General features: G+C 43.5%; 1 protein-coding gene across 3 annotated transcripts in view; it reads left to right on the forward strand.

Moving 5' to 3' along the window:
• The window catches only part of CHL1 (cell adhesion molecule L1 like), a 449,119-nt gene that overhangs the window by 418,317 nt on the left and 14,508 nt on the right, over positions 1 to 16,294 (forward strand). For all 3 annotated transcript variants that reach the window (XM_086939199.1, XM_086939197.1, XM_086939198.1), the window contains 2 exons: positions 517 to 648; positions 9,971 to 10,043. In XM_086939199.1, coding sequence (XP_086795325.1) covers positions 517 to 648; positions 9,971 to 10,043 — 205 coding nt within the window. The remainder of the gene's footprint in view (positions 1 to 516; positions 649 to 9,970; positions 10,044 to 16,294) is intronic.

The raw sequence follows: 16,294 nt of genomic DNA on the forward strand, positions 1-16,294 counted from the left end.
AAACTCTCAGTGCGCATTGTCAGATATCTGTGAATACGTGTTAATAGATGTGAATGGGTAGTCAGAAAAACACAACAATGGGAAAGTTATGTGGAGCCAAAGTTCAGTGAGTGGTCATACAAGTCCGGCCATGAACGTGCAAAAATAGGCAGTTATGTATTTCAGCAAATATTTAGAGATTAGGGATAAATAAGAGGAATGTGCCATCCACCAGTGATTAGCAAAAGTGGACGGTGAGCGATTGGTGTGAATAAATGCACAATAATTGGCTTGAGAGGATAGTACATAATTGAGTGAAAAGACTAAATAGATGATCAGTAACCAGTAACTAGTGTTTGTATGTTGTAAATGGTAGGCATGAGTCACTATTTAGTGATGTATGTGAGCAACTGATCAGTGATACATGAGTTAAATGTAAGTTATGAATAGAAGTGAAGAGATGCAAGGTGTCTGGGTTATTCTGCTAGTTGGTAGTTTATTGATTCACATTCTTCTCTTTTCCATCCATTGATCTAGCATACGCAGAGGTCTACGATGGAATCTCCACCCAGGGATGGTTCATTGGACTGATGTGTGCAATCGCGCTGCTCACTTTGGTACTGCTCATTGCCTGCTTTGTCCAGAGAAATAAAGGTGGCAAATACTCTGGTAAGAAATTCTGAAACCTCGTTCAGTAACCCACTGTAGGTTTTGTCTATTGATTCTGAAAAACTCGATAGGGATGCGGTTGCATTAGCTTGGCACCATCAAGAACTGTAACAATCATGAAGGTTGCAACACTGTGATAAAAGCGACACCTTCTGCCTTTTTTGTGTCAATTTCACTGTGGTCCATTCTCTGATACACCTGAACACAATACCTTTATTGCACCATATTCTCTAAATACACTCCTTTATCACTGCTAAAAAGTATAAGGTACCTTTTGCATTGATTAAACTGCGACCACTAGAGTCAGAAATGTCACCAACGCAGTCCCCTAGCCTTCCTTTGGTGATTACTTTACATTACAGAGCACTTATTATAGCGCACAACTAACTTCCATAGAGGTATCTCAGAGCTTAGCGCAGTGGGCAATGAATCAACATTTTCAGAAGGTTAGAGAGCAGCATTGATCATCCTTTTGAATTTGGAGTGCTCCTCACAAGAGCGTATGGAAAGGGGAAGTTTATTCCCGAATAGTGGTGCTAGATAAGAGAACAATCTACCACCTTGTCTTGCCGTGCAGATTTGTGGGATCTTTAGTTAGCCCATACGAGAAGATCTCAGCAATCTGGAGGGCTGATAAAAATGAAGTTTAAAGTGTAAGTAGGTGGGCAGGGTCTTGTTTAGGGCCTTCTTGGACACCCTTACCACAGTAGTGACTTCACTGCGCCCACCATAGTGATTGATTTTGCCTGTCCCAAGTCACAAAGAATCGTTCCTTGTTGCTTGTAAAGCGTGCAGAAAAACAACAACTTCCATCATCACCTGAAGTAACTTATTCTTAAAATGAGGACTTACCGATCCATATTCTTGGGATGACCAGGTGTCTGTAGAACTGCCTCCAATTGTGCATCTACTTCGGCAGTTAGAAATGGTTCTGGGAATCATGTGGGGAAAAGGTAGCATGTTATGTGTTTGCCTTAAATGTCTACTACCGGCCCATTACATTTTACATTTTGTAATTGTGGTGTAGCTCTAAATGATGTTCCTTCCTTTGCAATCATTGATTAAGTCACGTGCATTTATGTTTATTGTCATGAAAAATGTGTGCAACATGTATCATGCATTTTTATAGCATACTTTTACTTCAGATACTCATATATTAAGTTAGGGGCAGATTTATCATGCACTTTTGTCTCCCTTGCACCACTTAATAGGGCGCAAGGGCAACGCAACAACTAACTAAGATTTATCAAGCCATGTGGCTTGATAAGTCTAGAGAAACGCAACGCTACACAAATTGCTGCTTTACATTACTCTGCCCCAGGGAGGCATTCCATGGGTGGAGTGTGGGTGGTTCCATGGATTTTGGGGTATTCCCAGATTTACAAAGTCTATTACAAAGCTACCCGGTCCCGGGGTAGGGCACCTCCGGGCACCGCACAAATGACTGAAAAAATCTAGTTCACTTAGATATTATTTAATTCACCCACATATAGACACCACGGGGATCACTATACACCACTTCAAGATGGCGCTCCACACAAAAGACTTAGTCCGCCGTTGATGTTCGCTACTATCACAGCTTTAACCGAGCACTCTCACAGACGCCACACGCCGACATCACGGAGGGATAGCGGTACACCGAATTCTGAGCAACTACGTTTCACCAGTCTAACTGTCACAACTAGATTACATTCATGTGAGTTTTTTACTCGGTTTAATTTGAGAATTCGGCTTCTTAAATACAGTGTTTCTCTAACACAATGCATGCACGTTTTTAACACGACGCACGTTTATAATAACGCTTTTTCGATCACAGTGCACTCTTTTTCACTCGGCAGCTCCTTGATTTGATTAAACTACACAGAGCACATTCACTATTTAGATTGGCGATCGAGTTTTCAGCATGTTTCTATGTGGAAGCACGAGTTGGTTAACGACAGTTCACAAATGCACATTTTTTAATGACACCTGCACCAATGGTAAGTCATCCCTTTTACATTTATTAACCTTGGCGATTTCATACCTGAGGCTGATAGCAATGCCTTTTTCTTTTCGTAGAGTATCCCCTGACGAAGGGCCACAAGAGAGCCCGAAATGCATTGGGACACATGAGAACTTGATGTAACTTGCATTTGACGCATTAACCAACGAATCACCAGATGGATATGTTTGTGAGAGTAAAAGCCATGAAATTAATGGATTGTTGAAAACACGATGAACTTTTGGTGTACAAACAGCGATTAAATAATATCTAAGTGAATTAGACTTTTTCAGTCATTTGTGCGGTGCCCGGAGGTGCCCTACCCCGGGACGGGGTAGCTTTGTAATAGACCTTGTATATATATATATATACGCTGCTTGGACAAGACAGCGATACCTCCGCAGCACGCTACAGACCATTATTTGGATTACAGTTGACAAACAAAGGCAGTCCCAGCCCCAATCACCCTCTTTGTATTCCCAGATTTACCATTTGTGGTCGCCTTGGAATGCGTCAAAATGCTACGCCTCCCCAAGGATAAATATCTTTCCTTCTCCTCATTATTTCCTCTTTCCATGTGTGGTGCATTCTGCAGCACACACAGAAATATGAAAATGCGTCTGAGGATTGTTTATTTGCAAGGAGGGGCCCCTTCCTGCACAAAAACTATCCTGGTTACAACACAGGCACCTTTGCACCCTGATGCCTGTTTTGACTCTAGGCAGCATATTGGGTTGCAGCAGAGGGAAAAGACAGGAATGTGCCATATAATGTTAAATACAGCCCATTCCTGCTCTTTCCTTATCCAGCACAGTACTGTAACAATAGCCCTTGCACCCCCCACATTGCAGTCGGGCATCGAGCTCCAGGCGGGGCCCTTTGGCACTGTGCATGGGCGGCTGGAAAGAGTCCTGAGAGATCCTGACTCAGTCCAGAGCGTGTTGGGCCCCCTCCATGATCTTGGCAGAGGGCTCCCCTCAACTTTTGTTATGCCACAGATTCCACAGCCGGGTGGCTTGCTGTGCTGCAGGATTGTGTGATAAATGTTCCCCTTAATATGTGATACTTAGAGAAAGCGGATTAAGAATCACAAGGGTCATTTTTCCCAAAATATTGTTAGGAACGATGTTCAATAATTGCTCACAGCTGTCTCAATGAATGAGCGAGGAGTTTTTGATTCCACGAGGAGCACAGCAGAGCAGGTCTCTATCTAATGTGCCAAGGTTAATATTCAATAACATAAATGGCCAAGTTTAACATTCTATAGCATGAATGGCCACATAGAAACAATCTAGGACGTGTTCTCCAAACAGGCTCTGAGCTGCAATGAATGAAGTTCTTAAATGCAACAATATCTAAATTCTGAACTCTCATAGAATGGAAAACATTTGATGCAAATGTGTTTATTAGCTAGGACTAGATAACATCACAAATATGTTACCCACTTTTACAGTTTTACATGCTCTTAGTTCTTGATCGTTCCTATCATTCTTATATTTGAAATATTTTTACATTTACTTTCTAAAATTAGCTTCAAATAAAGACATACAAATACCAGTATTGATTGTTGTGTACAAGTGCACTTGGGAAAATGGTGTCAATAACTGACAACCATGAATAAATCAAGGAAGTGTCTGATGTACCATACTCCCTCAAAAAGCAGGGAAGTGCAGTTTGCACACCAAATGGCTTTAGAATGGGAATGAAGTTTGTGATGCGACCTATATACTAATAGGTCTCAGCACAAATTGTATATATTCTTGGTTAGCAGAACAACCCACCAAATGAATATTAATTAGGTAGATCATAGTCTGTGGAACCATGTTTTGACTGCAATTAAGGAATGAAGGTCGGGCCGGACTGGGAACGTAAACTGGCCCTGGCAATTGAGTCGGACTAACCGTGGGTGCCAGGTGGGGTGGCTGTCAGCTGGGTGCGCATGGAAAACACTCAGCTGCTTTTGGTAGAGGGGCTGAACTCCACCATTCTGGCCCACAGAGAAAATGCCCGGTGACCGCTTCGGCTAGTCTGGCCCTGAATGGAGGTCTGCATGTGACAGTAGATTCTGTCCTTCCATTTGCATTCCCAAACGCATCTGTGGTGGCACAAGGGTAAACTTGCGTGACGCATGTTACCTGCCGCATCCCTGCTGATTTGCAGGGATGCGCCAGTCATAATAAATCTGCCCCAAAGTCTTTAGGTAAGTCGAGGTCCAAGAAAAACACAAAAAGTCCATGCAGGACTCAACCCCTACCCGACACTCTCAATCACCAGAGATGGCACAAGGGCATCACTGTGCCATTTGGTCTTGCTCCCGTTCCCCCTGAGAAGCCGATTTCAAACCTGGTCCCAATGCACCTTGATCTTCTGGGTCCTTCGGTGATGTCAAAGCAGGTTGAATTATACAGGGAAGCCATGCTGCCCATTTTCAGCACTCTTCTGGCCCCCTCTGCTGTACCTTCAGGCACAAGGATCATCAGAGGCCTTCAGGCAGATTACCGTCTGCAGCTTTATACTCGGTTCCATCTGTGCTTCTGAAACCCGCTTCTTGTTCCACACGGCATTAGTGCTAACTTCGGTTCCAGCACCAAAATCTGCACCAGTAACTTCAACGTCAATGCTGACACCAATTTCACAACTGCTGGACAAGCATCCTCATCCAATTGTGGTGAAAAATTCTGAGCTGAAGTCGACCCAACTTTGACCGCATGCCGATCCTGGCATAGCGCAGTCAAATACTAAATCCTTTTGACACAACTCCAGTACGGTGCAATTGTGCACAGACATTGCACCAGCTGTTTGGCTCAGACTTAGAACAGAGTCCACCATACAGAGACAATAATGGGAGTGATGGGATGAGTTGCTCCAAGCTGTGATGATGAAAACTGGTTTGTGGGTCAACTGAGGAAAGTGCATATTTGCCTCAGTCATCAGAAGAGCTGCTGAAGTTCTTGACATGCACTGCTCACTATAGAGGTAAAAAACGAAGGTCTTTACTGATGTCCTTTAGCCTGGTCAGGCAACACTGATTGTTTAGGATAGGCAATTGGTACAAGTATGGTGTTTCAGCACAAGGTGTAGACGAGAGCCATTGACTCTCCCATGGATATCCTTCCCTAATGAACATGCCTTTTGATGGATCTGTCTAGTTTGTCGAAAAAGGGCAATCAGCCTATGAGTGTTTTGAGTGTTGAGTGATGAACAACTATATTCTTGACAGGTAGGTCCATCAGGATGGGCATTTTGCCCCAGTTTGTCCTGAATGGCCACTCAATCTGAGCCATTCCACAAACCCACCACCTTGGGAGGAATGGATTTAGTATCTATTCACGAGGTGCAGATTCTGCAGTTAGAAGCACAGTTCTTGACTCTGGTAACACTCTTCCTGGTGGACACTCTATCTAACTACAGACTTCTCACCTCCCTCACACATCCCTGTCTGTGGAATGCTCTCCTTTTCCATCTAGAAAGGCACCAATTTTGAAATTTGCACACCGGTCCTTCCACTTTGCTGATGGACTTTGTGTCTGAGGGCACTGACAAGCAAATAATTGACAACAGCATGCATGGGTGGCAGTATATAAAGGTCCATTTGTCACTTCAGGTCAGAAAAGAAGTTGGTGCGGAATTGGACGACACCACCTAAAGGCATGCAAGAGCACTGCTTTTTGAGTTTCTGGATCACATCTGGCACCTGGGCATATTAACAAGGTCAAGGAATCTGCACTTATATAGAGTGTCAACCAGAAAGAGCATTACATCCGCCAAACAAAGGAACTTCTCCTTTTTAGGAAGCGGGTCAAAACTTGGCTGTTTCCTAAATGTTAATTCTGGCTATTCTATTGATGTCTCCCAGTGCATCCATCTTAGGAGTTATCTCAGCGCCAGGATACCTGTAAGGTGATAGCCGCGCTATATAAATGTTTTAAATAAATAAATAAATAAGTAAAGTGTTTATTTCTATGACAGACAAGACTATTACACCTATGACGGAGCACAAAATAAAAATAACCTGTAAGCAAGTATGTCAAGAGAGCACCTCCAAAATCCTATTGAAGATGCAAAAGCAGTTGCAATTTCAAATGACATTAATACAAATCTGTAATATCTGTAAAGTGGTTACACCTGGTAGTAAGCACAAGGATGTCAAATGTAACTTAATTTGCTGGTTAGCTCAGGATACATCTAGAGTTGTGAACAACCTCAATTTTTCCAAGATGTGCTTCATATCATCAATATATGAAAACAGATGTCATAAACCCATTTGCTGCGGTGTAGTGAAAACCAGTGCCGGCTCACCCATGTCGGCATCAAGGCTGAATTTTTCTTTCATATCACAATAGTTCTTTTCAACTGCTCTGAAAAAGCTGCCATTATAGACTCACTGCTTGCATCAAAAGTTTCCAGATTGACAAGCTCACAGTCGTGAGGCCTGTGACATCTTCAGCTCATCAAAGCCACAGTTTTCTGAGCTAAGCTTCACCTCATAATGACATTTTGGCAATTTAAGCCCTGGGTGCTTCAGGCACCAGCACTGCAGCATAAGGGTCTTTACATCAATCAGAGAAGGGACCTCCCTCTACCTTTTCTCAACTAATCACAGTGTGGGGCGGGTTATCATTTGAAAGCCTCCCTGACTCCACCCAACCCTGCGATGAGTTGTAAAAGGGAGGCGGTGGAGGCTGCAGGCAGCAAGCTGAGTATTAGAGTCTGCAGAGTTTATCATCATAGGTTTTTATGAGGCACTGTGCAGGTTTCAGTGCTCAGCTTCCCGCACTGCACTTTAAGCGTGTCGGTATATTGTTACTGACTCAAGCGAGGAGTGTACTCTAGAGCTGAGAGAGGCAGCTGAGCTTACCCCGTTTCTGTAGTCAAGCGAACCAGAGAGCAAACAATACAACTATTCATTCTGCCTGTAAAAGAGAGGTGGCAACCCCCTCTCCACCCTAACCTAGCCCGAGACTCTCAGGAGACAGAGATGGTGCCTGGCCTAAGATTAGGATTTGCCGGCCACAAGTCAGCCTTTCTTTTAGAATTTAGGGGCCTGATTCACGAAGGTAACCGTACACTTTTTTGTAAGTTTATTGTTGTTTTGGTATTCTCAAACTATGAGTTAATAGTATGTTTAGGACTGCAGAGTCTCTGCAGTCAGGACAGAGAAATATGCAAATAGAAAGATAGGTCTGTCCTATATTTTTTATTTGTGGAGTTCCGGCGAAGTCCCCGTCAATTGTTAAGTGTATGTTAAGACTTAAGGGTCTCGATTATGGTGATTTGGCGAAGGGAAGTGCAGCCATTCATCCTGCTGCACTGCCCTACGTCAAAGTGAAAGGGCAGGAATGCACGGTATTTTGCCCAATATGGTGCATTCCTGTCCTTTCCAGCTGAGCTGACACTGTTTCAGCAGCCTAGCACCAACTCAGGCACCCTTGCACCCTGGTGCAAGTGTGCCTCTGTTATAGACAGTATTGTTTTTGTGCAGGAAGGGGCACCTTCCTGCACAAAATCAATCCTGGAACACTTTTTCTTCTTTGTAAGTGTGATACAGGATGCAGCACGCATGGAAAGTGGTAAACATTAGTATAAATTAAGCTATTTTTCCTCGTTGCGCCGAGGCATTTATGCTGCCTTGCCTTACTCCCTATATATGAGGTCATTCAAAGCCATGCGTGACTTCATAATATGATTTTGTAGTTTGCGCTGCCAAAGCGTCATAAAAAGTGATGCTACGGAATCGCATGGGGCTCATAAATATGCCCATCAGTGTTTAATAAATTGCTTTGCTAAGTTGAGGCTGCATATGTTTTTATTATAGCATGGTTTGTGATTCTTTCTGTAACGTCCCTCTGCAGAGTCAAAGAAGAACCAGGTAAAACATGAGGTGGGTGGTCATGTTCCCAATTCGTTTACATTTAAAACAAGGCCGCTCACAATCCAGGTTTAATATTGCAAATGTTTATCCTGCTCTTATTCTGATACATCCATAGTATCTCATAAAAACAGAAGTAGTCCCAGGTTTCTTTTCTATTCTATGGCCATGTCCGATTATAATAATAAGCAAGTGTCCTTGCAGGCCTACCATTTCTGTTCACAAAGGTTATATTCAACACTACTCACTTAATTATCAAAAAAAGATTATTTGTTGAACAAAGGTCCTTTTTTCAGATAAAAATGCTTCAACGCCTCATCAAGGGTAGTAAGTGCTATATAAATGCAATGTATGCTGCACTGGCTCATAGAAAATTAATATCTTCATCTTACTCCCGCCACTTTCAAACTCCACCAAATGCCGCTGATGGAACCATTCAGTAAAGAATATACCAGGGTACAGTGACCCATCTCGAGTCTACAGGGTGCATGACAGGAATGTATTACATCTATGGCTTTCAAAAAACAACATACTCTGGCCCAGTCCTTCTCCAGCTGTGCTACCAGAATGTGGAAGTATCTCTTCCACAGGCTGTTCATACCACTCCTTCACATGTTATACTAAAGAACCTTAAATATCTTTCTTTCAGAAGGTATTTCTAAACTGGTTCCTACTCAAAGCCTTTTTCACTGTGGATGACTTTGCTCAGCAACCTAGTCAAAATTGTTTTACATTTTTCATAAATATTTTGGCTTTCCACGACCTGCTTCTGACTAATTTATTTTGCTTCTCGATATACATGCCCCTTTCATTACTCTTTTTATATTATTTATTCCAGACCTAATCCGCCCCCTTTTTTCCTTCTCTACTTTAGTCTTTTCTCTGGCTTCTTCCATTCTTTCTCTCATCCGCATACTTTCAGCTCCTACTTCTAATGCTGTTCGCTTTTGATTCTTCTCCGTTCATACATTTTCCTTCTATTTCCTAAACAAATCAGTCTCTGAAGTTCTCAAAATACCATTTCCTACCTTCTGGATAACATGCCGTAATATCGTTTTCTTTAATTTTTGTCCTTATCACACATAAGTCATTGTTATTCCAGTTGTTTGTGTTTGTAACAGTCTCTGGGTATTTGCATTGTACATTTTGCTAACCAGTTTGCAATGTAAACTTCAAACCATAAAGGGCTCAAAGGTGTTAAATGAAAGCAGGTGGTAAGTAGGTGTATTCAGCCTAACAGAATTGGAAATTCCATGCAATTGTACATCCACTGAAACTGGGACCACACTGGTATTCCGTCTATAATGGGATTTAACACGGAATTCTACAATACTGGTGAGCTGTTGCCAACTGGTCATAGTATTTACTGGTAAGAAGTGTGCAACCCGCCACTACCTTGCAATTTGTAATGAGGGACTTTGTGACTTTTTTCAATATGGAATTAATTTCAAGATTTCTTTTTCCTTTTCTAGTAAAAGAAAAAGAAGATTTACACCCTGATCTGGAGTCTCAGTCCATTAAAGATGAGACGTTCGCAGATTACAGGTACATGAATAAACATCTGCATGGTTGTCTTGTCTAAAAGTCTGAAGACAGGTATGGGTCATGTTACAGTGAAAATGAAGAGATGTTGGCCACTTAATTGACAAGGAAGAGAATTATGAATGTTTGAGAAATAAAGGCAGGATGTCAGGCGGAAGGTCAGGAATCATGTGTGGTCCACAGTTACCAAAAATTTATAGAAAGTAATAGGTTTGTGATTTGGTTCGAAGATAGGGAGACATATAACATTACACATGGCTGATGGGGTGACTGGCACAAGAGAGGATGTGTACTTTTTGTACTGATTGTGGGAGTGTATGTGTTGACATGATGAACATGTCTGAATAAATTAGGACTTCAAAAAATATGTTTTATTGGAATACCTTCACATTGACAAAATATTTAGAAAGCTATGCCCTATCTTTCCTGTCAGTATTAATTGTGGTCAAACACCATATTCACTTCTGTGTCCTACACTACCACCAGGCCCACATTCCATATCTGTGTACCAGTGCCTGGTCCCATCCACCTCCAGTCTTGTAGTCTTCTACCATATCCTCACTGCCCACCCTCTACAGCAGATGATGCGCTGATCTCCTCAGCATTAATTAGCACGCAGATTTCTTGGCTCTACTGAATCGTGGCAGACAGGGGACACTGGTTAAGCAATATTGTATACAAAGAATAAGAATGTAGAACACCAAGTATTAGACAGTATATAAAGGGAAGGATTTATTTTCCAGGTGTGGTGCTAAAATATGGAAGGGAGTGGAGGAGAGGGGCGTTACATTGCTTGTAGGTTATCGAACAAATCCATGAACATGAAAGTGAAATGGGAGGATTTGGTGACATTATTAGCTTAGATGGATTTCAAGGTGTATTTCCACGGTGTTCGGTACAGCTAAAGACTACAGCATTAACTATCCGCCAGCAAGTAATGAAATACTAGGGTCCACTTAACCAAGGTGTACTGGACTCTGAGCTGTAACATTTTGACAATGAAATCACATGATAGTGATTGGCCTCAAATATGCCTATAGTCTTGAGACTCATACTGCTTTGTATCACTGTTTAGTTTTGTCTTGAGCTCTAGATATATTCAGTTGATTGCTAGAGGGCATTTACACCATGCCATGACTGATTTATACCAGGAACTCTCAAAGATCTTTAAAAAAAGCTAATAGGCTGCTCAATCGGCCATCTGCTAAGAGTGATTGCAGCAAAATTCCTACCCTCCATCTCTTGTGGCTTGGAAATTCTGAATATTAAAGATGTCACAGTTTTAAACACATGCGAAAGAATTAGTTGATGGAAGGAATGCTGACATTTCAAACATTCGTCCCTAGTCACAAGGATCTGGGTTAAATCCATCATTCCTTTGCTCACCACACCTCCCCAGTTTGGACCCAGCCACATGCAAATCAGTCTTGACTGTGTTCCTTGTGGGAACAGTCCAGTCCGAACTGCCAAGCCAGATCCTCCCTGGACCATGAACAAGCATCCTGGGACTAGTTTCAGGGTATCACCCTTCATCAGCCAGGCTAGCTTGAATCCAGTGGTGTGGTGAGCACGGGACCCACGTCTGGGCATACCCTTCCCACTTAGGGCAACATATGCGAAAGAAACAGTTGATGGACTGAATGCTGACAATGCAAACATTCGCCCCCAGTCACAAGGATCTGGATTAAATCCATCATTCTATTGCTTACCACACCACCCCAGTTTGGACCCAGCCATATGCAAATCAGTCTTAACCCTGTTCCTTGTGGGAACAGTCCAGCCCGGACTGCCAAGCCAGGTCCTCCCTTGATCCGAAACAAGCATCCTGGGACCGGTTTCAGGGCATCACCCTTCATCAGCCAGGCTAGCTTCAATCCAGTGGTGTGGTGAGCACGGGACCCATGTCTAGGCGCCTTCTCACCTAGGGCAACATATGCGAAAGGAACAGTTGATGGACAGAATGCTGACAATGCAAACAGTAGCCCCCATTCACAAGGATCTGGGTTAAATCCATCATTCTTTTGCTCACCAAACCACCCCAGTTTGGACCAGCCATATACAAATCAGTCTTGACCCTGTTCCTTGTGGGAATAGTCCAGCCCTAACTGCCAAGCCAGGTCCTCCTTTGACCGGAAACAACCATCCTGGAACCGGTTTCAGGGCATCACCCTTCATCAGCCAGGCTAGCTTGGATCCAGTGGTATGGTGAGCACGGTGCCAACGTCTGGGCATACCCTTCCCACTTAGGACAACATAAGCGAAAGAAACAGTTGATGGACGGAATGCTGACAATGCAAACATTCGCCCCAGTTACACGGATCTGGGCTAAATCCATCATTCTTTTGCTCACCACCCCAGTTTGGACCAAGCCATATGCAAATCAGTCTTGACCCTGTTCCTTGTGGGAACAGACCAGCCCGAATTGCCAAGCCAGGTCCTCCCTGGACCGGAAAAAAGCATCCTGGGACCGGTTTCAGGGCATTACCCTTCATCAGCCAGGCTAGCTTGAATCCAGTGGTGTGGTGAGCATGGGACCCATTTCTGAGCATATCCTTCCCACTTAGGGCAATATATGCGAAAGAAACAGTTGATGGACGGAATGCTGACAATGCAAACATTAGCCCCCAGTCATAAGGATCTGGGTTAAAACCATCATTCTTTTGCTCACCAAACCAACCCAGTTTGGACCCAGCCATATACAAATCACTCTTGACCCTGTTCCTTGTGGGAACAGTCCAGCCCTAACTGCCAAGCCAGGTCCTCCTTTGACCGGAAACAACCATCCTGGGACCGGTTTCAGGGCATCACCCTTCATCAGCCAGGCTAGCTTGGATCCAGTGGTATGGTGAGCACGGTGCCAACGTCTGGGCATACCCTTCCCACTTAGGACAACATAAGCGAAAGAAACAGTTGATGGACGGAATGCTGACAATGCAAACATTCGCCCCAGTTACACGGATCTGGGTTAAATCCATCATTCTTTTGCTCACCACCCCAGTTTGGACCAAGCCATATGCAAATCAGTCTTGACCCTGTTCCTTGTGGGAACAGTCCAGCCCAAATTGCCAAGCCAGGTCCTCCCTGGACCGGAAAAAAGCATCCTGGGACCGGTTTCAGGGCATTACCCTTCATCAGCCAGGCTAGCTTGAATCCAGTGGTGTGGTGAGCACGGGACCCATTTCTGAGCATATCCTTCCCACCTAGGGCGATATATGCGAAAGAAACAGTTGATGGACGGAATGCTGACAATGCAAACATTAGCCCCCAGTCATAAGGATCTGGGTTAAAACCATCATTCTTTTGCTCACCAAACCAACCCAATTTGGACCCAGCCATATACAAATCAGTCTTGACCCTGTTCCTTATGGGAGCAGTCGAGCCCAAACTGCCAAGCCAGGTCCTCCCTCGACCAGAAAAAACCATCCTGGGACCGGTTTCAGGGCATAACCCTTCATCAGCCAGGCTAGCTTGAATCCAGTGGTATGGTGAGCATGGTACCCAGGTCTGGGCATACCCTTCCCACTTATGACAACATATGGGAAAGAAACAGTTGATGTACGGAATGCTGACAATTCAAACATTCGCTCCCAGTCACAAGGATCTGGGTTAAATCCATCATTCTTTTGCTCACCACCCCAGTTTGGACCCAGCCATATGCAAATCAGTCATGAGCCTGTTCCTTGTGGGAACAGTCCAGCCCGAACTGCCAAGTCAGGCCCTCCCTGGACCGGAAACAAGCATCCTGGGACCTGGAATGGCATGGTGAGCAAAAAAACAATGGATTTAGGCCCAGATCTCTGTACTGGGGTGAATGTATGACATTGTTTTGTATTCTGTCCATCAATTGTTCTTTTTGCATGTTTCACCCCGAGTGGGACGGGTATGCCCAGACGTGGGTCCCGTGCTCTCCATGCCACTGGAGTCAAGCTATCCTGGCTGAAATGGTATGAAACCCCAAAACCAGTCCTAGGATGCTTGTTTCCAGTCGAGGGAGGACCAGGCCTGGCAGTTCGGGCTGGACTGTTCCCGTTGGGCACAGGGTCAAGACTGATTTGTATATTGCTGGGTCCAAACTGGAAGGCATGGTGAGCAAAAAAACTATGGATTTAGGCCCAGATCTCTGTACTGGCGTGAATGTATGACATTGTTCTGCATTCTGTCCATCAATTGTTCATTTTTGCATTTGTCACCCCGAGTGGGACAGGTGTGCCCAGACATGGGCCCCCTGCTTTCCATGCCACTGGAGTCAAGCTATCCTGGCTGATGGGGGCTGAAACCCCGAAATCGGTCCTAGGATGATTGTTTCCAGTTGAGGTAGGAGCTGACCTTGCAGTTCGTGCGGGACTGTTCCCATTGGGCACAGGGTCAAGACTGATTTGCATATGGCTGTGTCTAAACTGCAATGGCATGGTGAGCAAAAAAACCGATGGATTTAGGCCCAGATCTCTGTACTCGGGGTGAAATTTATGACATTGTTCTGCATTTTGTCCATCAATTATTCTTTTTGCACATTTTTAAACACAGCACAATCCACATTTTCTAGGAGATTGTTTTTAATACCGCTACATACCTCACAGGCACAAATCCGCCTGGAATATGGATTAAAAAAACAGATCCCGGCCAGACAAGGCGCACTAGTAAAGTATTACAGGAGGATTAGGGAAGCAGAAGACAATAACATAGCCCACCACTGTTGGTTAGAGATAGAAAATCAAGTAAGGCTAGTCAATTCAACCACAACAACTTTGAAGGAATCTGTGTCGGCATTACAGATAGAGGAGGACTGGTTTAACCCTGCAACGTACTCCGGTTTTAAAAACGTTGTGAATAATGACATCAAGCAGATTCCTCTATTAACGGACAAAACCACTTTTTCAAAAAAACATCATGCTTGGGCTGTGATACAAGCCTACCAGAAGCTGAAGCCGCAACCGTATCTGACTGAACACTTCTCCCACCAGAAAAAGCACTATCTGACACTGCTACGAATGGGACCCTTTCCCTCAAAGGATCTGACCCCAAATTTGAAACACACATGGCCATCCAAGGAGTGCCGCCTTTGTGGACAAGGGGACGAGTCATTATTACACCTATTATGTACTTGCCCTTTTTTATTAGGAACTTGAAAAATCGTCCTTCGGGAGGCTCTAAGGAAGGAACAAATAAGAACATGTAGAGCAGCAGTCATCAGATGTCCTGGAGGGTTGACGATTCCCCTGACTTGAAGACCCATAAAATTTAGGAAAATCGCGGCAAAAGAACTGGAAAAAAGTGACTCAATTCAAATAGCCTAAACGTTACTTGTAGTTACACATTCTTTAATTTCACTGATACACCTGTCAATATTTTTATTCAACTTGTTACCCACCGTTCGCAGTTACAACCTTAAGGTCTTTTTAATATATGCTTTTAATTCAATTCAATAATCTTTATTTGGATATAAAATATCCATAAAAGCACAGTTCAAGAATACCAGCAACAGTTCGACTTTTTGTTAAAAACACAATATAAATACAATAAGTAAAAAAAGGGAGGTTATCTGATTACAAAGACTTCGGTTATAAATGTATGTTAAAAGAACATATATGCTTTTAAAATGTACACTTAAAATATTGTGTTCCACGATGGTTCTCCATACTTTATTGATTTTTAACAAATCAAATAAAAGTATATTTGTCTTGAGTTGACAGTTGATTGCTAGTGGGCATTTACACCATGCCAGGCTGATTTATACCCAGAACTCTCAGTAAATGATTGTCTTCAGAGGTCAGTTATATCAATATCCAGCCAAGCCAAGACCTCTACAGTTGCCTGATTGTCTACTGATGTTCCTCAATGAGAGCAGTTATGGTACCTGGTTTTAACTCTGTGATTGGATTTTGAGGGTGGGCTGTTAAGTGTTTTGACAGAAGCTGCAATGGCTTTTGGATTGTCAGAAATGTTTGGAGAGCTATATATTTTCTTCATGGCATCCCATAGATCAGTTATGCTACGTTTTCTAAGTGCAAGTGATTGGCTACAACAAGGGCAGTTATGCTAGAAGCTCTACCTGAAGCCTGTGGAAGCAATAGGGCCATACCTTTCCCTTACAGGGAATCAAGCACCCCACTGTAGCACTTGACTCTCTCAGGGCAGCGAAGCAGAGCAGTCCAAGGCCTACTCAGGGGGAGGTAGTACAGGCTAATAATCATCATTCATTGGCATGGAATATTAACATAATTGTCCAGGCATTTCTTTTTCTTTAGAAAAAGGCA

This window comes from Lissotriton vulgaris, chromosome 9 (genome assembly GCF_964263255.1).
Source record: "Lissotriton vulgaris chromosome 9, aLisVul1.2, whole genome shotgun sequence".
Classification (NCBI taxonomy): Eukaryota; Metazoa; Chordata; class Amphibia; order Caudata; family Salamandridae; genus Lissotriton; species Lissotriton vulgaris.